The 25307-nt window shown below is 39.2% G+C and overlaps 1 protein-coding gene across 4 annotated transcripts in view; it reads left to right on the forward strand.

The window, feature by feature from the left end:
- The window catches only part of SLC36A4 (solute carrier family 36 member 4), an 86569-nt gene that overhangs the window by 16778 nt on the left and 44484 nt on the right, over positions 1 to 25307 (forward strand). For all 4 annotated transcript variants that reach the window (XM_080599773.1, XM_080599774.1, XM_080599775.1 and 1 more), the window contains 6 exons: positions 55 to 143; positions 1113 to 1208; positions 2796 to 2880; positions 9907 to 10134; positions 11288 to 11386; positions 23728 to 23897. In XM_080599773.1, the coding sequence (XP_080455899.1) occupies positions 55 to 143; positions 1113 to 1208; positions 2796 to 2880; positions 9907 to 10134; positions 11288 to 11386; positions 23728 to 23897 (767 nt within the window). The remainder of the gene's footprint in view (positions 1 to 54; positions 144 to 1112; positions 1209 to 2795; positions 2881 to 9906; positions 10135 to 11287; positions 11387 to 23727; positions 23898 to 25307) is intronic.

The following is a 25307-nucleotide window of genomic DNA, read 5'->3' on the forward strand; positions in this document are numbered from 1 at the left end:
TTACGTGACTTCAGTTGCTTATATCCTTTGTTCTCCCTTTTTTCTCCACACCAGATTGGACCAATCAGCCTTGTGTTCATAGGAATTATATCTGTCCATTGTATGCACATCTTGGTACGTTGCAGCCACAGTCTATGTCAGAGGTAAATGTGGAACTACTCATTTTGTTGCTGAGATTTTTTTTTCTGAGTTTTGGCCTACAGAATGACCCACCCAGTGCTGTAGCAGTTGCTTCAGGTCAGAATCTTGTACTTCAAAGAAGGAATACATGTTCTTATGGAGCAGCTACAAATGATAGCTGTGGTTTGAGTAACAGTATGTTAATACATTGAAAAAGTATTTCTTTTCTGGTTCTACACAAAAATAAGTTGGTTTAATTTGTATTGTCCAATGTCCTATTCCCTGTCATAACTGGGAAATAATCAGATCTTTCTCAGTGCAGTTTTAATTGCTTAGCTTCAGTCCTTAAGTCCTTTTATATCTTCATAACTTTTGAATCTTCATAGCTTTGAAAAACATTCAGTTTATAAATTGCCAGTTTGTAAGTACTTTATAGGACTACAGAAACAACCAAGAATTACTGTTAATGTCTTTTGTGATTGTCTCTTTGGATTGTGACAACTTGGTTCTTAAAAAATGTGGTGCTAAGGAATGTGGTAAGATGATAATAGTGAGCAGATTCATGTTAGATAGTCTTTCAAGTGAGACGTACAATAAAAGTGCAATAAAAGTTCTTTAAAAGTGCAATAAAGTTGCTGAACTGAACAGTAACATGAAGCTGTTAGTGTCCCTGTAGCTGGAAAAGCTATTATTAAGAAAAAAAAAAAAAAACCAAAAACCAAACCAGACCTGATTTAGTACTGTTGAATTAGTGGGAAGCAATTGTGGTTTACATGCTTATAGAGTGCTTCCCTCCAAGTGCCCTTCCTCCAAGAAAGAAGCCCAAGAAGCCTAAACTATACTTCTAAAATTCAGCAGCTGCGGAATGGTGTCACAGATGATTCTGTATAAGCCTGTGTAAGCATGTAAGCCTGTATAAGCATTTTCAGGGTAGAGATGTAGGCTCTGATAGTTTCTAGTAACTCTATTCTTTCTTCGCGCTTTGATTTCAGGTTGAAAAAGTCCTCGCTGGGGTATAGTGATACAGTTAGTTATGCCATGGAAGTGGGGCCTCTGACTGCTCTTCAGAAAAAATCTTCCTGGGGAAGGTAAGTTTGCAGTCCAGTTTTGCAGTTAATTATTAAAATTGATGTCTACACTTGGAATGGTTAGGACATTTACTTTTTACTAAGATGTTACTAGTTTCCAGAGTATATTCTCTGTGCTTGAAATAACAAATAGCACCGCATAAAAATGTTTCCTGGGGTCAACTTGTGACACTGGGGAGGACTAGGGAGTGTGTGTGTCTGTCAGGAACTTCAATTTTCAGGTCTACAGGAGCTGTGAAGAAAAGAATTCTCTTCTATAATATAGGAAGAGATGTTGTATAACCAGAAGTGCAGTCTGTGTTGTGTAGTATAAGTTTTTGTCAGCTTTTACTACAAACACATCTCACTGCATCAGAGTTCACTCTCTAAGCTGACTGATACTGCAAACACAAATGACTTTATTTTTTTCTGAAAGGAAACAAAGCATTCTTTGATTTGTTGAAATACCAAGTATAGATCATGGAGAAATATTTACTAGATTTTTGCAATAATGACCTGCAGATATTAATAGCTTGTTGTAGCTCTTAAGTGCTTTATCCATCTTTTAAAAAAGACCATTATGTGTTTTTTGCCATCCGTTGCTGTATAGCTGTTTATGGAGCTTACAGTATGACTACATAGTGATGAAACTGAAAACCTGAGATGTTGTTCAATGTTAACTTTAAAGTGGTTTTTTTTTTCCCTTTCTTGAGGAAGAGAATATTTTTGCCCTGTTATTTTCAAGGATACAGCATCTTGTGTCGTTTGTGGCTATCACTTGGTCTCAGATAAGAAAAAGATGAGCTAATATTTTAAGATATTTTCTGATGACTTCGTAGGAATGGACTGGAGCTGTACTAGAGGGAAATTTTTTTGTTTGTGGGGAAGTAAAATGAAAATACTGTAATACACCAAAGAGTTATAAGCCACAAATGACAATTCTATTTCCCGAGGCATCGTGCTGCAGCAAGATTGTTCTCTGGGGCAGTTCTCTGTTGTATGTTGGACTATCGAGAGAGTTTCATTATGGTGCGTCTTCAGGTCACCATCATGTGTATTATTTTTCAAAAACAGTATGAACCATACTTCAGAATTTTTTTTCCAAGAGATACAGTGTCTGAATGTGTATTTGGATACATTCACATAGAGCCAGTTAGCTGTGAAAATGTTTTTTGTCTTGAATTGCTGAAACTTAACTGTGTGAGACATTTCATCTCTGGTCTCAGTGGAAAATGGCTATGCTAAAGTGCTAAATTATTGCAGCAGAAGTTATTTGCACATTGAGTATATATGTCCATTGTTTATAGTTGTACCACATTGCTGTCTTCGAATTTCATTTTATGCCACTTTAAATGTGATATACCTTTTTTTTGAGAAACTTTCATACCTATTTACTGTTACCTTAAAGAAAACACCAACCAACAAAAAACATAAAATCACCTTATTTTGACAGGAGAGCAACTTGCATTCCAGTGTTCATGAGATTAATGTGATATTTGAATCTAAAATTATGACTAGTATGAAAAGGAGTTGTAATTGCGTATTAGGTAGAAATGGATTAATCGTTTGGATCCTAAGTATAATGTATGTTTATTTTTTCTTCCTCAGGTATATTGTGGACTTTTTCCTAGTGATAACGCAGCTGGGATTTTGTAGTGTTTATGTTGTGTTCTTGGCAGAAAATGTGAAACAAGTGAGTAAAGATATTGTATGGAGAGTTACGGTTTTAGATTTGTTTTTCCTTACTTTTTTGTTTCCTTGTAAAGTGCAAAAGAACTTGTAGAACATGAAGCTGAGAGACGCACAGAATAGGTTCTGCCATGATTTACACAACAGAGCTCTTAGAAAAAGGAGCAATGTGCAAGGTGATCTAAACTCACATCTTGCGGAAGTGCTTATAGTTTCATTGCCTTCTCATTTGTTTGTTGAACTTAAAAATTAATTGCAGAAATTATAGGAAACAAGGTTGAAACTGGTCTGGGATCCAGTTGTCAATGAACATTTCTTTTTGCCAGGACTTGCTGCTGACTTTTTTATTCCCTGACCTTCTGAGAGTATTTTACCCTTTTTGTGTCATGGGAATCTTTCTTTTGAATGTGTTCTTGTTTAACCTCTTCCATTTTTCAGAATTGTCTCACAGTTACTCATCAGTGATGGGTCTCTCGGACCCCCAGAGTACTGTGTGCAGTTTTGGGTGCCACAGAATAAAAAGGATATAAAACCATTAGAGAGTGTCCAAAAGAGGGCTACAAAGATGGTGAAGGGTCTAAAGGGGGGGATGTATGAGGAGAAGCTGAGGTCCCTTGGTTTGTTCAGCCCAGAGCAGAGCAGGCTGAGGGGAGGCCTCATGGCGGCCTGCAGCTCCCTCACGAGGGGAGCGGAGGGGCAGGCGCTGAGCTCTGCTCTCTGGGGACAGCGACAGGACCCGAGGGGACGGCATGGAGTTGTGACAGGGGAGGGTCAGGCTGGGTGCTAGGAAAAGGTTCTGCGCCCAGAGGGTGGTTGGGCACTGGGACAGGCTCCCCAGGGACGAGGTCATGGCACTGAGCCTGCTGGTGTTCAAGAAGTGTTTGTACAGTGCTCTCAAAGATACGGTCTGATTTTTGGGTGGTGTGTGGAGCCAGGAGTTGGACTCGATGATCCTTGTGGGTCCCTTCTGACTCAAGATAATCTGTGCTGTTCTTTTCTGTTTTGACAATGAATATGGATCTTTGTCTGAAAACGTGTCTCTGTAATTAGTGAGGCAGGTGAGGAATAAGGTATGGCATGGTGCCAAGCATTAATCATCCATATGGACTTCTACCCGAAAGGTAGAATAAAGGTGTCTTTGAATAGCTTAATTTATGTTATTGAGGAAGAAGTGTCCCCATTGTCAGTTAGTATATAGTAAGCACATTTTTTTTTGCTCCCTGTGAGGTATTTGTATTATATTTAAAAAGTATTCCAAGTTACAAAAACGTCAAGGTGAGAAGAATCCGTGTGTAGAGAAGCCGGACACTCTGTAATTTGTGTACTGGGAGGTTATGACAGTCCCATTGTCTATCTCAGTATCTGAAAATCCTAATTTATGTATGATGTCCTTTTGCTGGCCTTCTGAAGCAGGAATTTTTATGGCATCCTTTGTAATAAAAGTTTGAATTGAAACCTTTCCCATTGAACAAATGTATGACCAACTAGTCATTATATATATGTTTCGACCTTAAGCAAAAGCAAAGACTTATTTGCCCTGACTTTTATAAATTTTGGAAAAAAATGAAACCTTTTCAGAAAACCCACTGTTGCTGTCTTGAAGAATTGAAAGCAGGGAGCAGAACTTACAGAGAAAACAACCTCTACAAAAGCAGTAGCTGCAGAAACCCATGGCATGTACCCTGTGAATGAATTGAAGTCATTAGCAATTCAGAAGAGAAGTCCTATTTGCAAGTGTATTTGATTTACATTGCCCTGTGCTCTTTCCTCTGGGAGGGAGGTTCTTTCCATCTGGGCAACCTTATATTGCACAAATCTGTCCCGTAGAGGGCACCAAAGAACACGAGTTGGTACGGCTTTAAATCTGTTTTGGGTAGTGGAAGGATGAGGCATATGAACAGAGGGAATGAGGGAGTGGAGAACTAAGATAAAGGAAAATCATGGTAATAATGTTAGTAAGCTTTTCTAAAGGAATACTTCCCTGGCTCACCGAAGAAACTCAGGTTTGTGTAGTTCTGGATATGGGGTCTTATTTACAAAAAAAAAAAGGGGGGGGGGGTCTTACAGGTAAAAAAGACTAGAATTGGAGAAGAATGAAGTTGGCACAAAGATCTGCAGTTTGGCTGCAACAAGATTGGAGCAGGATCACAGTGGGGTGGACAAAGGAACCTGCCCAGAAGATGGTCCCCTTTCATGTCATAATTACCTGACTTTTCCTTCTTGAGGAGCAGAAGATCTTAAGTCAAGAGTCTTGGCAGCTGTCTACTTGTTCATGAATATTTGCTGAGTTCTCTGAAAATGCGTCTTTTTCTCATTGTTTGCTGGTAAAGCTAAAATATGAAAACATGTTCTTGCTGTGTGGGAGCACTTTATTACGTCTTTGACACTTTGAATGACCCATCAGTAGGATGCTACATAATGGAATTTTTGTTTTTCTAGATTTTGTAAAAAGCAGGGGGAGGGGGAACCACCCCCTAAAAAAAACAAACCCACCACTTAGGCAGTTGTACTCAGACACGGAAGTGTTTGTAGTTTGCAAAGTCGAGTAATAATGAAATACCAGAACTAAATGAAAGGTGAAACGTGGTTTGACCTTTTCTTTCATAATTACAGGATTACAGTATAGTCCCATATACAACGTACACCTGATTACACACTGTTTTGGTGCTCGATCGGGCCCTGTGTTGTATGTTGCTCTGAGTTGAATAAGGAAGGAGTTACAGGAACCAATCAGCTCCAGGACTGCTATTTTGATCCTACTAGATAAAAAGTTTGAAAAGTTTGCAGACTATGACAGAAAGAGTAGGGTTTGAGATGTAGGCAAGAGTGGTCTTGGCTGAAGGGACTAAGGAAGCTATTCTTTGTTGCTTCTGATGTATTTCTTAAATGAAACAATTTTCTGTGTGCCTGATATCAGGAATCTGATAACCAGATTTACAAAAATTTGTGGTCTTCATGGATACAGCTGAGGGCAGTGGGTGCTGTGCTTGGGGTATGTAAATGAGACATTAAGTGAAGCACTCCTGTAAAGGAAGCTGTTTCAGACACCACACCATCATGTGAATTAATGCTTGAATAACTAAAATGACTTCTGATGAAGTCACTCTGTGAATTCACTAGTCTTTGTAGTCAATATGCAAGTAGTAGTCACTACTTGCTTTCTGAAACTGTAGTGATATTTCCTTGTGGTTTAGGGAAATGTTTGTGGAACTCCCGGGTACAGTTATGGTAGTCACAGAACAAAATGCATATAATGTATTCAGATTAGAAGTTGCTCAACGTACACTGAGCTCTGTGACACAAAGAAAAAAGTACTGTGTAGCAGCTCATGAAGTCCTGCACAGACTTTATTACATCTTGGTTTTTGTCTCTTTTGTAGTCAGAGCGAGTACAGGCACAGTAAAATTTAATGACTGTTCTCTACAAATCAGAATTACTTTTATAGGAAGACATTCTCCGTTATGGTTAAGAGAGGAAGCCGTGATTCTTAAATGGCAAATGTACATTTCCATGTCTCAGATCTTTAGTGGGAGGATCTGAATTATGATTGTTTATAGAATGCGTTTTTCAAGCACAGATGTATTGATTGAATAAGTGAAAACATTTGTCTAAGTTGTCTGATATTCAGATAGTATTTCAGACTGCTTTGCTTTCGTTAGAGGAGAGAGAAACAGCATAAGAAACGGCTTTTTTTTATTTTTGAAGACACTTCTGCTGCTTTACATTGTTACTTGTTAGAATGGTTTTCAACCTGATAAAACTTTTTTAAACCTAATAAAATACTTCAAAAGTGACAGTAATGTTAGCTTGCATCTGAACAAATGAGTATAATTTAATCTTCATTAGATTTTTCCATTGCTGCTCTTTAGCATCATACCTCACACAATCTACTCACAGGCAGAATTGTATTTTGGGGGGGTTAATTTTTGTATTTTACTTTCAGACTTACTTTTCTTCCACTCATCAGTCTCTCTTGCCTGTTTTTTAGCTCTCCCATAAGATCATCTGAGATACTTCTTCTGAGCCAATGTACAGAATCACTCTTCTGTCATGCCTCAAAATCCACCTGTGTGGAAGTTCCCCGTGGCCTTGCCTAAACCCTTAAGTGGTGCTGCCCTGCCTGACACGGTGGTTAAAATAGAAACCTGTGCATAATGAACATAATAAAAATGGCTTGCCAGTCAAGAGTTGAACTGAAATGTTCAAAAGTTTTTTTTGTTTTCTTTTTTTTTTGTTCCCCCCCCCAGAATCATAGAACACCTTGGGTTGGAAGGGCTCTTAAAGATCATCTAGTTCCAACTCCCAATTATATGTTTCTTAAATAACACAGCAATTTCAGACCTGAGACAAAGCAAAACTTTAAGACAGGCGAGTATTGGAACAGGTTGCCCATAGAGGTTGTGCAGTTTCCATTCTTAGAGGTTTTCAAGAGAAACAGCCTGGTTTGACCTCATATTGATGGAGCTTTGGGTAAGCAGCTGGACTATGTCATGAGGCCGCTTCTAGCCTGAATTATTCTATGGTTCAGTGAATCCAAACCTCCATTTTTGGATAATGTAATGGAGAATATATCAGGAATATAATGTTTCTCTTAGATAAGAGATGACAAGGTAAAGTGACTCAAATGAGAAATGGTGTGGAAGAGGAGCTTTTCAGTTAAAAACATACCAGAAATAGGTGCTTTTTGTAACTGGGACTAAGACAGCTGTGACTGCAAATCTGTTTACTCAAAATATAAATCTGAGTGGAGCAGGTTCAGAATTGCCTTTTTATTTTTTTGGGTCTTCCAGCTGGAATGTTTTTGCCCTGGCTTCTGCCTTTCAACTGAATTTCACAAAACAGGACCTGATGAGACTCTTGCACATAATAACATTTTAGAGAATTTGTTTAACTTCTATTTCCTTTCCCTGGTGAATACTGGGCCAGGGAAGAGTGTGGCAAGAAAGGGTACCATGCTCACTCTGTTGTAAAGTGGACTGCAGTGTTGTAGTTTGTTATAGGAATATAACTCATGTTTGAAGCATGCAAGTGGAAGGTAAGAACCTAGGGTAGGGGAGTCACATTTTGATAATTTTAGCTGACTGTTTTTTACAGATGTCTGTCACCTGATGATGGTTGTGGAGAGTTTATGAGCAGGCATAATATTTTCTGTCTCAGTGCCTTCCTCAGTATTTTTGTGAAAATAAAACATAATTTTAAAGGCTACGTATGACCACTCTTTACTTAACACAACCTGGAGGTGTGAGGTGATCATCCTGGCAGCTGTAGAGATCACAGTAGATCTGAACTCAAATAGAATTCTGACCACAGAACTTTTTAAATAACTCCCTCTACCTTCTGGAAGTCTCACAATACAAATGATCGCTTGGTTGCCTACTATATCTCCAACTTGTCCTCTTCTCTTCTTCCTCAAGCTGGAAAATTAATACCCTGAGTTATTGTGACGTATAAAATTAAATAGATGTCATAAGGTATTGGTAATTGTGCTGTTTGCTCAGGACTCTTGTGACTACATTTAAATTTGCATGTAATAGTAATACTTGGCCTTTTTATTGTAGCAGCTTCATGTGTTTGACTTTTTAAAAGAGGATCTATGATCTTGTTATTTTCACTTGCACAGATAACAATGGACATTTTGGAGAGCAAACCACATTGAAATAATTGCCCATAAATTAATCGGTGTCAGTATTTAGGGGTCAGAATATCATCTTAACTTGCTTTGATATATATTGATTTCCCATTTTTATTTAACCACTTTATACTGCAAAGAAGCAATTTTTTCCCACTGTCTAGGTATCTTTTCTCATCATGCCAAAGGCTTTCTGTAGTGTGAACAAATTAAACACAGTCATATACTGATTTATAAGATGGCAAATACAATCAAAGGGAAAAAGAGTACACCTTCCTAGGGAAAAGGCATAAGATTTAAACAAGTGGATCTGAACTGTTTTCATTTTGCAGCAAGCAGAATAACCACGAGCTCTTGATGTTTTGGTCATGGTGTACACACAGCACAGAATATGTTTGCTTAAAATAGTTTTCAGCAGTTATCATAGAACCAGAGAATATCCCGAGTTGGAAGGGACCCACAAGGATCATTGAGTCCAACTCCTGGGTCCCCAAAGGACCACCCAAAAAATCAGACCCTACGTCTGAGAGCGTTGTCCAAACGCTTCTTGAACTCCGGCAGGCTCGGTGCTGTGACCACTGCCCTGGGGAGCCTGTCCCAGTGCCCAACCAATTATAACCACATTAACATTCTTCCAAAAGATCCAGTGAGAGCTGTGAATAGTCCCAAGCTCAGTCTTCTGAACTGCACTATGGGCAATTATGGTAATAATATGTACAAGATATTTAATACTTTTACACATTGTGTACTACTATTTATCTACCAGTATGAATTTATATTGATTTAATGTATACAGCTCTATGTTTTATTTATTTTTATTTTATTTTATTGTTGTTTTTATTATTTGCACAACTTTTACAGTTGAGTTAAAGTTGATTAATGGAAAAGTGAAGTTAAGAATAAAATAATTTGAATTAAAATAAAGACAGATGAATATTCTACCATCATTCTGTGTGTATGCTGACATGATGTGGATTGCAAAGGCATAAGGTTATTAGGCACTGAACCTTCAAACAATTAATAGTACTTGGTCATATGAACCCATTCCTTACTTTAGGAAAATTCACGCTCCAGTGTTTAGGCCTAAATCCATCTTGCCCACGTTTGTTTGACTGAACGCTTGCTTTCTAAAAGGCAGGCATCTGATCTAAACTGATCATGTGGATTTCCTCCTTAGTCGGTGGATTAAAGACAAGGTCTTTTAGGGCCTGATTTCATCATTTCACAAGGATGAAACACTTGCTCAGTGCCTTGTTTTCCTCTCTGCACTGAGAGTATAGATAAACCAAAATGCCTGACATTCAGCAGGTAAAGTGAAGAGGTGAATTCCACCCTAGAGAAACAGCAGTGTGTCCATGTACAGACACTCAGTGCTACCAGTATTTATTTATTTTTCTACAGGTCCATGAAGGATTCTTGGAAATCAAGTCTGCTTCTATAAATGTCAGTGCCGCCAGCAATTCTTCTGAGAAAAGGAGTACGGATTTACGAGTGTACATGCTGTGTTTCCTGCCGTTTATGATCCTCCTGGTCTTTATTCGTGACCTTAAGAGCCTGTCCTTGCTTTCACTGCTTGCCAATCTGTCCATGGCTGTCAGCCTTGTGATCATTTACCAGTATATTGTTAGAGTGAGTATAGCAAGTTTATAATTTGTTTTAATGTGATGTCTTAGTGGTTGCTTGGGGTAGTTGGTCTCTGAAACATACTGATTGACAATGGCTGAAAGTCAGAATTATCTTCTAATTTGAGGTAAGGAGATGTCTTAATAGTTGAGACATGCTTTAGAGAGACCTTTATGGTATTTTTGAAAGAAATGGCAATATTACTGCACTTAAGATACGGAGCATACAAATTTTGAAGTCTCTGAATCCTTGAGTAAGTAGAAATCGCTCCCACAAGTTCAAAGGCTTCATCTGTGGCCAGTCATTTCATTGCAACAGAAGAACAGTTTCAACAACAATGTTTGTTTATAGCATTTTTCCAGTACAATCAGGGAAAAAAAAAAAGATTTATCTTACATATTTAAGAATAGATATTGCATACTTCTATCTCCTGAGAAGTTGAATAGTTTTTACGTTTTCTGGGTTGCTGCTGTTTTTAACAGTTGGAGGCATTTCAGAACAGAACAAATTGAACTGAAGGCTGAAAAAAAAATCACACCCAGGAACTTCTACATTTTTTCATTCTTACAGCTTTTGAAAAGTATAAATGGCAAACTCTGCTGCATGCACAGTATCTAGATATATGGTCTGCACTGATATTATTTAGAGGTATCGGCTATGGGAGGAGGTAGAAGTTACACAAAAGATATTGTGGGAGTTGAAGAGCAATTAATTGTTCTGCAGGAATTCAGCTTGTGTTAAAAATACTTTTTTTTTTTTTAACTATCCCTTATGGTTATGAAGAATACTTGTAAAGTATGAAGAATAAGAAAATTGCATGTTCTTAGGAGAGCCTAATTTTTTAGAAAGTTAAGCCTGAGTCTTTCATTTTAATTGATGCTCACTTATATACGCCAGAGTAACACTTTAAATATGAAAACTTCTAATGTCAGTAACAAGAACCTAGAATAAATACATCTGCAAGTGTCTGTGAGTGAGTGGGAAGGAAGCTATAGTTGCGTGTAAAGGACTATAAGCTTGTGGGGAAAACAATGGAGTATAACTAGCAGTGTATACTTCGTTGTCAACACCTACAGATTTTTCTTTCCTAGACAGCAATTAAAATTGTAGGAACAGCTGACATTCTTTAAATAGCACTGTTTTGCTTTGATTTCTTTAGGATATAGCAGATCCTCAAAAACTGCCTCCTGTGGTTGGCTGGAAGAAATATCCTCTGTTTTTTGGGACAGCAATATTTGCTTTTGAAGGAATCGGTGTGGTAAGTCTTTATCATTGACTCTTCAGAATACCTGGGTTTGTGACAGATGATGAAATATAGGCAGTTTTTAGTTTGTTGATACTTAGTTTTTTCTTGTTGAAGCACTAATCTCCCAGTCATGAAATGTGTTACTTTATCTAAGGCAAAAGTTGAGGACAGAACATCCTTGTCAAAGGGTATTCTAGTGAATACTGATTGCTACTTGAACACTTAGCACCTTCCCAATTACAAGGATGTCAGTAGTTCATCGAAACAGATTAAAAATAGTTTTAAAATAGATTAAAATCATAATTCACTATTCAGCTAATAATATGATGTTTCTGTAATTATGATGATTCAGCAGCTCAGTCTGAAGTGATGAGTGAAGAAAAAAGAAACATATTCAGCATCTTTCTTTTCCTTTGGGATCACAGAGGACAGAAGTGATTTATCAAAAAAGTATTATTCTTTCTGCCTCAAACTTGTCTATAGACATGGCTTCATAGCAATGGTGATAAGAAAAAGGCTTGAAATTCCAGAATATTGTTTTGATTCATAGACTTCTGACAATGAATTTCAGTTCCTCATTGTTTCCTGAAATGTCAGTTATTTATCACTCCTAAAGTGTTTTTTTTTTTTAATGAATCTTTTTTTAATCTCTTTTTAATCTCTTATATTCACATCCTACTGCATCTAAGGACTTTCTGATTGCGTCTCATAGTAGCAAAGTTTGCAAGTTAGTTAGCACTTTTGTTCGACGTTACAATTTTAAAAACAGCCAAAGAAGCATCTGGGAATGGTAGGTTATAATGTCTTTAAACTTTTGGGAAATTACTATATGCACTTTATTTTTTACTAATATAACCACATACTTCAGCAGGTGTTATTATGTGCTTAAAACTAAAGCTAAAGCAACACAACAAAACCAAACAAATAAACCAAAACAATGCAACCCTTCCCCTGCCCCTCAAAATGTTATACACCCAAACCAGCATGCACTTTGTCTGAAATGATTACTGTCTTTCATTGGCATAACATGTTTTGAGATTTCAAATATCTTTTCATTTCTGGAACTGTCAGCTCTGAATCAAGGCACTGTATTTGATCCAGCTGCTGTATTACTGCCAGAAGAGCTGAAAAGCAGAAGTCCTAACTCCTAGTATGTTACAAAAGTGTTTTCACAAACAGGATGTGTGGGTCTAGTGACAGTGAATCTCCATTTCTCAAACTGTTTTCAGTGGTTTCTCAGACTGTGAACTGACGGATGTAGTGGTTTAGCTACCGTATATTTAGTAGTCGTCTGAAAGTGTGTGTGTGTATATATATACACACACACATAAATATGTATATTTATATATATATACACACATATATATGGAAGAATATTTGGTCATCTGGAAGTTCTTTCACAGGAAAATGGCTTGGGCTCTTTGATGCCTGTAGCTCTTGGGCAAAAAAAAAACAACCAAACAAAAAACAAACCCAAACCATGGTCAGTGAATCTGACAGGTTGGGATGTGTTAAACTTGTTGCTCTTAAGTTGTATGGTCTGTCTGTATACACAGTTTCCCAGACTGCACTTACTGTGTGTGGCTAAATGCAAGGCATATACAGTAGGCCTGATACATTTATAGTTGTATTGGATTTGTTGTTGATGATCTGCGTGGGATGTGGGTATGTAATTGTAGTCAGGAAATGTGTGAGTCCCTGCAAATCTCAGAAAAATGTGGAAGGCTTATTATTTGGTAGCTGTAGCTTACAGAATTACAGATAGTGAATGGATTTATAATAATTATTTTTTGGCAAGTTAGACCCCACATTAGTCAATTCCTTAAATTTACATCAATAGTAATAACGCTGACTACTAATGTAAACCTTTAAGGAGCTGCCTGGAACGTTGTGCTTGATTGAATCCCTGGTTGTTACCAATGACGTTCTTAAGAGCTGTGGACCTTTTTCCTTTGTTTATTCAAGAGTGTGGTTCATTCTTACTGTATTTCTAAAACATGAAAATATTGCTCAATATTATTAGATATTAGCATTGCATAGTTTTTGAGTATATTTCTGTATGGTCTGTCTCACTTGATCATAATTTATTTTTCAATGCAAACAAATGGTGCATTTTAGTTCTTTCACTTTGTTACTGATATTTAGAAACCAATGTTCATGTTCAGTATAGTTTGACATACTGTGTGTGTGCCTACATCACACACAAGAACATTCAAACAACATGGCTGTCTTTACAAATTAAAGTTAATGTCAAGGTCCCTCTCGATGGCAACATGGCCTGCTGATTCACCAAAGGGCCATGCTGCCTTCCAGAGGGACCTTAACAGGCTGGAGAGGTGGGCTGACAAGAATTTCTTGAAGTTCAGCAATGAGAAGTCCAAAGTCTTGCACCTGGGGAGGAACAACCCAGGCACCAGGGCATGCTGGAGAGCAGCTCTGCAGAAAAGGCCCTGGGGGTCCTGGTGGATACCAAGTTGAAGACGAGTCAGCAACGTGCCCTTGCTGCTAAGAAGACTAACTTTGATTAAGAACCTGGATGCCTTAGGCCAAGTATCACCAGCAGGTCGACAGAGGTGATCCTTCCCCTCTGCTCAGCATCAGTGAAGCTGCACCTGGAGTCCTCTGTCCGGTTCTGGGCCACGCAGTTCAAGAGAGACCTGAACATACTGGAAAAAGTCCAATGGAAGGCTACCAAGATGATTGTGAGACTGGAGCACCTCTCCTCTGAGGAAAGGCTGAGAGAGCTGGAACTGTTCAGCCTAGAGAAGAGAAGGCTCGGTGGGGATCTCATCAATGTCTGTAAATACCTGAAGTGAGGCTGCAATGAAGACAGAGCTGGGCTCTTTTCAGTGGTGCCCAGTGACAGGACAAGCAGCAGTTGGCACAAAGTGGAACACAAGAGGTTCTGTCTAAACATGAGGAAGCACTTTACTGTTCAGGTGACAGCACTGGCAAAAGTTGTCCAGAGGGGTTGTGGAGTCTTCCCTCCTTGGAGGTTTTCAAAAGCCACCTGAACGTGGTGATGGGTAACCTCCTCTGTCCCTGCCTGAGCAAGGGCTGGATCCAGATTACCTCCAGAGGTCCCATCCAACCTCAACCATTCTGTGGGTGTTTGGATGTAAAACTGAAAATCTAGAGTGTAAGGTATTTATTTCTTATATGCAGAATGATATTAATATGTCTGTGTTTCTCAGCATTTTGAATGTGCATAATGTGTACTGTACATTCCTATACTGTAGTTGCATGCACCATAGTGAAGATTTGAAAAAAAAGAAAGAAAAAGATTTTATGTATTTGAAGAGCTAGCACTTCATTTAGTGCTGGTAAAGTTGTTTAAGCATGAAATAAAAAAGATGAGCAAAGCAAATTGACACATTTCCACTTAACATAGTTAATATTTCATACAATTCTTGGTCATTGATATAATTAGTAATTTGTTATTACAGCTCAATAAATTACCATCAGAGACTGAACTGCGATTTGTATGCATGTTTGTGACCTCTTGCATATGTGAAGTGAAAAATGTTAGTTTAAAGTTCTTTCACTGAGATCTAAGCTAATGAATTTTGCTCCAGCTTGCAGTGGATTAAGAATACTCACATAGTCAGTTGCTGTAGTATAGTTGATGTGTGATAACCTGTTACTCTGTGTCTTAATTACTTAATTGGCCTTCTGATACTCATATGGTTGGATTGTTCTGTTAAGGAAAAAGCAAAAAACAACCCAAAACATTTATTAAATTGTCTTTTCTGATTGCAGGCAATCAAGATTCCTTAATCTTGGTTTTTATTTTAGAGACATGATATTAGATTTTATTCTGGAATGTCTTGCAAGTAACATTTACTTCTGTGAAGTTACCTGAACGTTGCATTATAAACAGAAGCCTTAATGTCTTAGTTTTATCAGATAACTTTATTATGGTTGATTCCTGTTATGCAATAAATTAGCCTTAAACAGTTCGGAGGCCATAACTTTTTTTCTTTTCTTGGCTTGAAACATGCATGACACTAGTTTTCACTGTATTCATCTGAGAACAGCCAGATTGTTTAATGTTATGAATATGGAAGCAAAAGAAATTTAGATTTTTTTTTGGCAAGTTCAGTTATCTTATGTAGAATCTGACAGGAGAGGAAATATGCCCTCAGTGTGGTTTCTCTACCACTGTCGTTCCATGTAGAATGGTCTTCCTTCTAGGAATACATAACTTTTGAATAGAGGAATAAATAATCTGTAAGGTACAGTACAAAATACTGCACCTCAGCTAATACAGTTAGGAGGATTTATTTTTAAAGAGACTTAATTGATTCTGCTGTTAGTAGCAGGGAAGTGGCTAATGTAGAAAGAGAATAGTTGTAAATTCATAATGACAGTACACAGTGTGGAAGGGTTGGTTGCGTGGTTTCTTTGAACCAAATAATAGACTGTAGGGGAAATATTCTAACACTGATTTTTTTGAGATGAGGGTCACATCAAGCTGTCAGCCATTCACTAGTGGGCTTCTGCAGAGCTTCATTTTAGGGCCAGTTCTTTTCAAAGTTTTCATAAATTACGTGGACACAGGTCATGGTATACTAAGTAAGTTTGTGGATGACGCTAAATTGGTAGGAGCTGTTGACTCTGCTGGGGGTGGAGAGGCCTTGCAGAGAGATCTAGACAAATTAGAGAGCTGGGCAATCACCAACAATACAAAGTTTAAAAAGAGCAAGTGTCAGATTCTGCACGTGGGAAGGGGCAGCCCTACCTATACATACAGACTGGGGGACGAGATGTTGGAGAGCAGCCCCGCAGAAAGGGCTCTGGGGGTTTTAATTGACAGCAAGCTGAACATGAGCCAGCAGCGTGCCCTGGCAGCCAGGAGGGCCAACCATACCCTGGGGTGCATCAAGCACAGCATTGCTAGCTGGGTGAGGGAGAGATTGTCCTGCTCTGCTCTGTGCTGGTGCAGCCTCACCTCAAGAACTGTGTGCAGGTTTGGGTGCCACAGTATAAGAAGGACATAAAACCATTAGAGTGTGTCCAAAGGAGGGCTACAAAGATGGTGAAGGGTCTGAGGGGGGAGATGTATGACGAGCAGCTGAAGCCACTTGGTTTGTTCAGCCCAGAGCAGAGCAGGCTGAGGGGAGGCCTCATGGCGGCCTGCAGCTCCCTCACGAGGGGAGCGGAGGGGCAGGCGCTGAGCTCTGCTCTCTGGGGACAGCGACAGGACCCGAGGGAACGGCATGGAGCTGGGACAGGGGAGGGTCAGGCTGGGGGTTAGGGAAAGGGTCTGCACCCAGAGGGTGGTCGGGCACTGGGACAGGCTCCCCACGGATGAGGTCATGGCACCGAGCCTGCTGGTGTTCAAGAAGTGTTTGGACTACACTCTCAGAAATAGGGTCTGATTTTTTGGGTGGTCCTGCGTGGACCCAGGAGTTGGACTCAATGATCCTTGTGGGTCCCTTCCAGCTTGGGATATTCTATGGTTCTAACCCTCAGTGGACCTCTTTGAGGACAATGTCCTGCTGGGTATGGGAGAACATTCTCCTGCTGCCTTCCATCTATGCTTTAGCTTCTCTCTGGCTGTGGTTCCCTGTGCTGGATAAAGCTACCTGAGAAGTCACAGGGTTGGTATGCAGACCACAGAAGAGAAGAGGGTACCAACCGTACATTTTAAATACCGGAGCTGCAAGAAATACATACAATGAAAGTGTTCACAGAATGTGTAAAGTTGTTTTTAAAGAACCATGTTTGAGAGCCACTTTCATATCCCACTGGTGAATAGGTCTGTTTTTATAAAGAATGTGAAATTTTTGTGACTGAATTAAGAAGTAGCTTCAGGTTGTGCTGCCGAGTGGGCCTAAGATGCAGTTAAAACTTTTGGACATACTTTTCAGAAGGGTAAAACACTGGAGGCTTCAGACTTGGATATGTCTGTAGCATGACTGTGTGCATGTGATAACTTTGCATGATGTTTTATCTACACAATCATGGTTATAATTAATGAATATTTTGCTGTGAAATTCCATTTGACTTTCTTCTTCGAGGTATAAAAACAGATCCAAACGTGGAAGTGATATTTTAATACAAGCTTTGGGGGTAGGAGGATAAATTAGATTCATAAAGTTTAAACAAGGTGTATAATTTGGCTTCTGTATTGCATATAAATATGCTCAGTTAAGTAAAATCATAGGATTCAGTGCATTCTTTTTTTCTTGTTGAGTGCTGCAGACTGATTAGCCTAGCAGAGAGAAAATGTTACTGAACATTAATTTCAAGTTTGTAATGTAAGGCTTCTGATATTTTAGCCTTTTTCTTGAAGACGTCTATTAAAACCACTTTTAAACTTGGATATCAGAGCTTTGCAGTAGGAGGTAGGGTTGTGTTTGTATACCAGAAGACAGGCTCTGGAATCCAATTAAGCACCATCTAACCAGTTCCAGGAGTGAGAAAAACTAAGTGGATTACCATTTAAAAAATGTCAGTATTTGAACTTTGAAAGGCCTGGGGCCTGCTGCTGCAGGGGCTCTCCATGGGCCGCAGCCTCCTCCAGGCCACATCCACCTGCTCCACCGGGGGCTCCTCCACGGGCTGCAGCGTGGAGATCTGCTCCGTGTGGGACCCGTGGGCTGCAGGGGGACAGCCTGCTCCACCAGGGGCCTCTCCACGGGCCGCAGGGGAACTTGTGCTGCGTGCCTGGAGCACCTCCTGCCCTCCTGCTGCACTCACCTTGGGGGCTGCAGGGCTGCTTCTCTCTCAGCTCTCACCCCTCTCTCCCAGCTGCTGTAGCACAGCAGATTTTCCCTTCCTTAACTCTGCTCTCCCAGAGGCCCACCCAGCATCTCTCATGGCTCAGCTCTGGCCAGCGGCGGGTCCCTTTTGGAGCCGTCTGGAGCTGGCTCTGATCTGACCTGGGGCAGCTGCTGGGCTCCGCTCACAGAGGCCACCCCCTCTCCCCATGCCAGCCTTGCCACATAAGCCCAATACACATCTTTATCAAGTTAAATATTCCTTACCTATATCCTGTACCTCATACGTATGGAGGAATTTCCTTTTACCCTGCAAAACTATTTGTTTGCCTCCAGCCAGTATCTTGTTCATACTGTAACATTAATACTTCTTACATTTATGGCGTATCTGCTTAATAGAAACAGAAGACTCCAGAATATAGCTTTTTAGGCAGCATCCCATACCTGATGCATGCAATATTCAAATGTTTCTTTTCCTTTAGAAAACCCAAGACACCCATGCATTTGCACAAATAAGAAAATAAAGGCATTTAAATATACTGCTTGCTTACCTTAAACATTTCTCAGTCCTTAAGTGATACTGTGACTTCTGAGAAATGGGAAGAGAGGAAGAGTAACAGAGTGCCAAGCCATCGTGTTCTGCTTTGCCAGCTCGTGGCAAGCAGATTTAGTGGTGTGATGATACACGACTTCCATGAGACACAAAAGCTCATTCTGTTTGGGTGTGATCCTGTCTCAGATGGAAGACTGTGTTAAGTATGTGTGCAGTAAAGATGGAGAAAGACTTATACACATAATTAGGCAGCATAAGAACTACTTTCAGGTAGAAGCATTTTCTGTGGCTTATTTTGCTTTTATTTTTTTTGTCAGATTTTTTCATCCTCGCTGCCCATTCTCCAGTAATTGTTCTGAGCTGCTGCTATTTTGCACTTATTTGTAATTGTCTTAGCTAAGGTATCTTCCTCCTTTCTAGTATCTTATGAGTGAGGACTGATCTGCAGTGGATTGAATTATCTAACTGGTATTTAAATATGAGTCTTCATTGTATGACTATTCTTTTAAATATAGCTGTGAAGCCTCAAAACTGTTAGTAACATTTCCTGGAGTAAGCGACTAATTAGAATAAATGTTTGCTTTCTTAGTCTTAGATTTTGGTAGCTTTTGTGTAATTGATCTCATTGTAACTTCACCAGCTGTAATCGTTCCCCCCCATCTGAACAGTGTTTTGCATTGCTTTGTGTGCTTGCATGTATATATAACAATAAATAAAAATGAAGTTCTAGTTTACCTCTTAAATACTTTGCCAATGTATCTACTTTGTAAATTAAATCTATTACATGTCCTGAAACCATTTACATTTATCAGATCAAGCATGATATAAACAACAGCTAAAAAGAAAAAAGTATGTGATTTTACTATATGGCTTAAAACATGCGGTTTTGTCAAAGTACTTCTAAATTCAGTAGTCTTCTTGAACGTTCCCTGAAGAATAGAGTTCCTAAATCCAGAACTTTTTGTTAATACATGTTTTGCTGGAATATGAAAGAGCCCTAGTCATCCACTGTTGAACACTGTCACGCTTCAGTATTGGCTCTCTTATAAACTTTATGCCTTACAAGTTGCACACTGGGAGAGGAGATTTGTCAAGAGCAGTAGAAGAAAATTGTAAGGGAAATAGAAGACGTAGAAAAGAAAAGTGTCATAATGATGAAGGCATTTGAAGATTATACTAGAAAGCTGAGTGTTGTGTATTCCTAAACTTGTATTTGAGCTGTTTTAGTGCTTCACAGGAAAAAAAACAGCTAAATAGTTCAGATGTCAAGGTGCTGTGCCATCATTTCAAATGGAGGCGTATGATGCTTTCTCTTCTTCTGAGAAAAAAAAAAGGGTCAGTGTCTTCTCTTCCTTCTCCTATTTCAGGTGGATTAATTTTTCAGAATAGGATCATTACTCCTTTTGATGATTATGATGTTAAAATGTCAGATGTGAATCACAAAAACCTTTATATTGCTAGGGCTTCTGAGCTGGGGTCCTGTCAGTTTTTAACTGTCTCAGTCCTGGAGCCTGCACAGCTGTTTTCCATGCTCCTTATCCCTTTTTACCTGAAATACTTATTCAAAAAATATAAAGGAGGAGGATTGCTTCATTCTTGTCATTTTAGTGGCAATTTGTGAAAGAAGAGAAGATGAGCATATATATTTAAACATTAAACACGTCTGTTACTGAGTTATCCATTAAAAGATTAGTTTTCAGTGGCAGTGACAATTAAATCAATCTGATTATCTGCAGGCTGAATTATCTTGTGCTTGTTATTTTGGGTCTGGTAATAAAAAAATGTATGGTAGAGATTTCTAATTAGAATTAGACAATCCCCTGGGGCTTACATCTAAAAAGCAGTCTAATTGTAACCAGGGTATTCAAGGCAAGTAATGAGGAGACAGCGTTGTTACTGGGGGGTGGTTCCAGGTACTGCAAGCAGCTTGAGATGAAAGGGGTGATACTTCAAATGATGTGTGGTGGTAGATTAGCCAGGTTGTTTCAAAGATTAGCTGATGCTGCTTTGCCAGTAAATTACGGGTAGTTTTGAGTTAATCGTTTGGTGGATTAAGGGGAGAGGGATTTCTTCTAAACTTACTTTCTGTTAAATTCAGAAACCAAACGTCGATGGTTACTGAAGGAATCAAGTCTTAAGGTCTAAGGAAGATGATAGTAGCAGCATGTGCCCATGTCTCAGAAATTATAGGAATATCTCACTGAAACAGGTGACAGGAAAAGATGGAAAATTTATCAGCTGAGGAGAGAGAAAAATGATGGAAAAAAAGAATTTTTGAAAATGATCAGGTTTTGGTTTAAAAACTAATTTCGTAGGTGTTTAGAGCTATGACAGAGGACTAGTGTGGACTGGGGGAGAAAGACCGTGAAGGAAACAGACAGAGCATGGAAATCATAAGCAGAGAAAAATCCTCTCAAAATAAATCCCCCAGACTCTGAAACTTAACTCTTTTTCTGGATCTCATGGTTCTGTGTTCTGCCTCTGGTGACCTTGCTTGGGAGGGAAGATTATTCACCACAGTTTTCCCTCAACGTAGTATTTCACATCACTAGGTTGCGCAATGGTAATATATTTGGTGATTTTTTATAGGTCTGAAGAGTGTGGAAGGCATTGGACTAGGCTAATAATGCTGCCTGCTAGAGCAGAGGTGGTTGCTTGAATAGCATAGAGCAGCATCGAAGTGTCGGTGTGAGATACTGAATTAATGCAACGTCTCTCCTGAGAGAATATGTTCCGATGCCAGTATTGGACAGATAGAGAAAACAGGAGGTGTGTTTGTGTTCTTTCAAAGCCATTCAATCATCTAATTAGGGTTTTAGCTTTTTAAGAAAATAATTTAAAATAATATGAGAATGAAATTAATTTCTGGCTCCAGAAAAAAAGGACAAGAAAAGTGTTCAGCTTTGGTGTTCCAAAAGAAAGTGAAAAAACCCTAGAAAGCATTTGCAAAAAGAGCCTTACCTCTACGGCTGTCAGTTAAAAATATTAGGCTACGCGAAGTCATTGCAACTGGGACTATACAGGCACTGAAGGAAATTCAGAATGAGAAATCTCTCCAGCAGCTGCCCAGCAGTGGTATAGAAAGAACAAGCCCTAGCTCATGTCACACCTTCTTGAACTTCTGTCTTGTTTTCTGGACAGGGAGTGGAAGATATTCTACAATAAGCATTATATATATGTGAAATGTTATTACTGATCATACTTATTTAATAAAATCTGTTGTCTTGGACTGCTCAGTCATGTAAATGTCTTTTTTCTTTTAATGTTCTTTAGAATGGCCATAGCCAGCGTTTGTCATAAATATACGATATTGTGCTATTTAATTGAAGATGTAGCCAAAAAGGAAGCAGTTTCTTTCTTTCTTGTATTTTTTTATGAGTAGCCTGCCAAAAAATCAGCATGGCTTTTTTTTTTTTGTTTTGTCTGAAAGAAGGCATCATAATGAACAGTCCAGTGGTGCCAGTAAAAGGTCTTAGATTTGAGCTCCCTCTGACAGTGAAGCCACAGGATTTTTTTTTTTCCCCATTAGTAGTCTCCTACAGATTGCTTTTGCTGCCCTTCAGAGGGGCAGACAATCCTCAGGATCTCTTTTCCTGCCAGCAGTCCTGGTGGGAAACCCCCAGGTTTTTCATGCCTGGTATATGTGTCTGAGTTCAGTGCCCTCCTGCCAGGAACATACGAAACGAATGCTGAAGACTCTGGAAATCAAATCTCAGGGCCTGAGAACTTATTAAGAGTCTCCTCATATCTGTAAGCTGAGCAAGGAGTTGCCATGAAAGCTCTGCAGGGATGATGGAGCTTGGAATAAGGTCTTACTGTAACAATTTATGCTTATTGGGACTCCTGGAAGCTGTAGAACATGGCAGAACTTAGTCAGAAAATATTTATAAATTGCATTTATAACCATCAGAGTGTATGCACCAAATGAGTATATCTATTACTTGTTCAGGCCCAAATGCTACCCGTTGATTCTTTGTTTCAGAATGTTTTGTAGCAAGTCAAGAACGGAAAATTTCCAAATCAAGGGGAAATTACATGGAATTTGCATTCTTCAAGGTTCTTAATAAGGTGTTATGTTAAAACAATCTAATCCCAGCTGAGGACAAAAGAATCTGTCCGTCCTACCTGGCAGTAAATTTAATACTTGTAGCCATGTGTCTGCATACCTTCAGTCTGCGTCTTCATTAAGACATCAAAGGCTCTGTTACACCGATGAAACTCAAGGTGAGAGCAGCAGCACTATTTGCCACTTAATGTGATCTCGTTGCTTGGATTTCCTGCCCTGACTTGAAATTCTGTGTTGGTGACTACAAGGTTCTGTTGGAGCTTGCTAAACACATTTTTCTGTACTCTATATAATATATGTGAAAGGAATTTCTCCAACAGGCTGCAGGCAGTAATGGTTGCAGTGCCTATTTCCTCGCTTTGAAGTGATGGCAAGCCCAGCAAGCTCTCTTGGCTACAGTTCAGGCTCAGAGCACCCATGCTACATTTAGGAAAAGCACTGCTTAGTATGCCTGGCCACACCCGTGTCAGCAAAATGAATACGAGCACTAAGAGCACAGTTCCATATTCGTGGAGTTCATGGGCTCAGCTTCCCCTCCAGGGAGAGCTAACTGCTCAGCTTGCGTGTTAACCACCTGCGTGATAGGTTTGTCTGTGATGGAGACTGACAGTGCAGACCTTCCTCATAAAAACTGGGGAATTACTCTGGGATTCTGAGCATAATCCGTTGCAAAAAATTAATGGTACTCACGTTGCATATGCGTTTTCATCCAGGCACCATAATTTTCTCTTGTTAGTTTTCCTAACCTATGAATACGGCTTCATATTTTCAGAATGATGCTGTTTTCCAACCATTTCTTGGTTGGTGCTCTTCAGTAATTGACTGAGCATTTCTGTATGGTATATAAAACACTGTGATCTTCCAGGCTGTAAAGCATTATTGTAGAGTAGTCTTATTTATTAATAACAACCCCTAAAATTTCAGAAATTATCTTTGAAAGGAAGAAGAAAAACATTCTTATTCTGTACCGTGAGGACATAAAATGTAACTGCTCTCCCTCTGTTTCCAGGTACTGCCATTGGAAAACAGAATGAAGGACACCACACGGTTCCCACAGGCACTGAACATCGGCATGGGGATAGTTATGACCTTGTATATCTCACTAGCCACCCTGGGGTATCTGCGCTTTGGGGATGAAATCAAAGGCAGCATCACTTTAAACCTGCCACAAGATAAGTGGTAAGTGAGAATGTGGCTTTAAAATCCTTAATCTAGAAGGCAAAAAAAAAAGATTGCATGTGAAGTGTTGTTCAATGCATCTCTGCTTCCCTGCTTACAATTGATAGGTGCTCAGACTTTTAAAATTACACTGTACATACTATCTCTGTGCCTTCTAAGGCTTAACAGTCAGTGACCCTAGTCAGCAATTGCTTGCACATTAGAAGGAATTGAGCATGATCAGATCAACGACTGTTGTAGCAGAGGATTCCATCTCCAGCAGGAGCTAGTTCCCGGGGTATAGAAGGATGATACCTACAGTTTGCATATACAGTATATTATATTTCTGAAACCAGCTAGTTTTAAAGTGGATATCCTGATATAGTGACCTTTTTTTTAGAGGAATGACTGAGTTTAGAAGGTAAACAACTGGAATAGAAGACATCAAAGCTGAATAGGTTCATAGTTTAGACACAAGTTTGTGTATAATGTATTAAAATGGCTTCCTATCAGGAAAATGAAGCTTATGCTCGCCAGTGTCTTCGGGTTATAATTTTTATTTAGCTTTTTTTTTTTTTAAATGCTATGGGAGCTCCACATGTCACATGCTGAAGTGCTAAAGACTTCCATCTGGTTAGCATTTTTTGTTCTGTATCCATCTATGGATGCATGCATATGGTAGGTATTAAAGTCACTGTGCTGTTTTAATATTTTTCAAAAGTTTTGTTCAATTGCCTGACTGATTTCAGTGAAAAATACATGAAATGATAATAAAATGTCTTGAAAGATTAATGTTTTTTTTTCTGTTTGCTAGGATTCCCATTAATCGTTTGTTTTTTTGTTTAGTTGGTTGGGTTTTTGCTTTATTTTGTTTGAGTTGTTCTGTTTTTTGAGGCATATTGCTTATGATATATATTCAATTGTGAACTTTAATTCAGCAGACATATACATTAAAAAAAAAACAGAAGTCTTCAAACACTTACTGCATCCCTTTATGTCTATGTGATGCATCTGAAAGGGAAAATACTTCCATTTATGATATTACACGGTATTGTTCATAATTGATAAAATTAGTGGAAAGTTTGTTTTAAATGGTAGCTCTGGATTCCTGTGTCAAAGCCCAAGGCAGCAGGCAGGTCCCTTCGATAGCTCAGCTGGTAGAGCGGAGGACTGTAGAGGCACCACCCGTGGGAATCCTTAGGTCGCTGGTTCGATTCCGGCTCGAAGGAGACACCATCCTTTTAAAGTTTGGACGTGGTGCTGAGGGACATGGTTTAGTGGGTGACGTTGGCGGTAGGGGGATGGTTGGACCAGATGATCATGGAAGTCTTTTCCGACCCTCATGATTCAATGGTACGATTCAATGATGATATATGCTGCTAAAAGAGAAGAAGAGGAAGGTAGAATAAAGTCGCTCACTGTCTTTCTCTG

Source organism: Anser brachyrhynchus, assembly GCF_964034855.1.
Source record: "Anser brachyrhynchus genome assembly, chromosome: 1".
NCBI lineage: Eukaryota > Metazoa > Chordata > Aves > Anseriformes > Anatidae > Anser > Anser brachyrhynchus.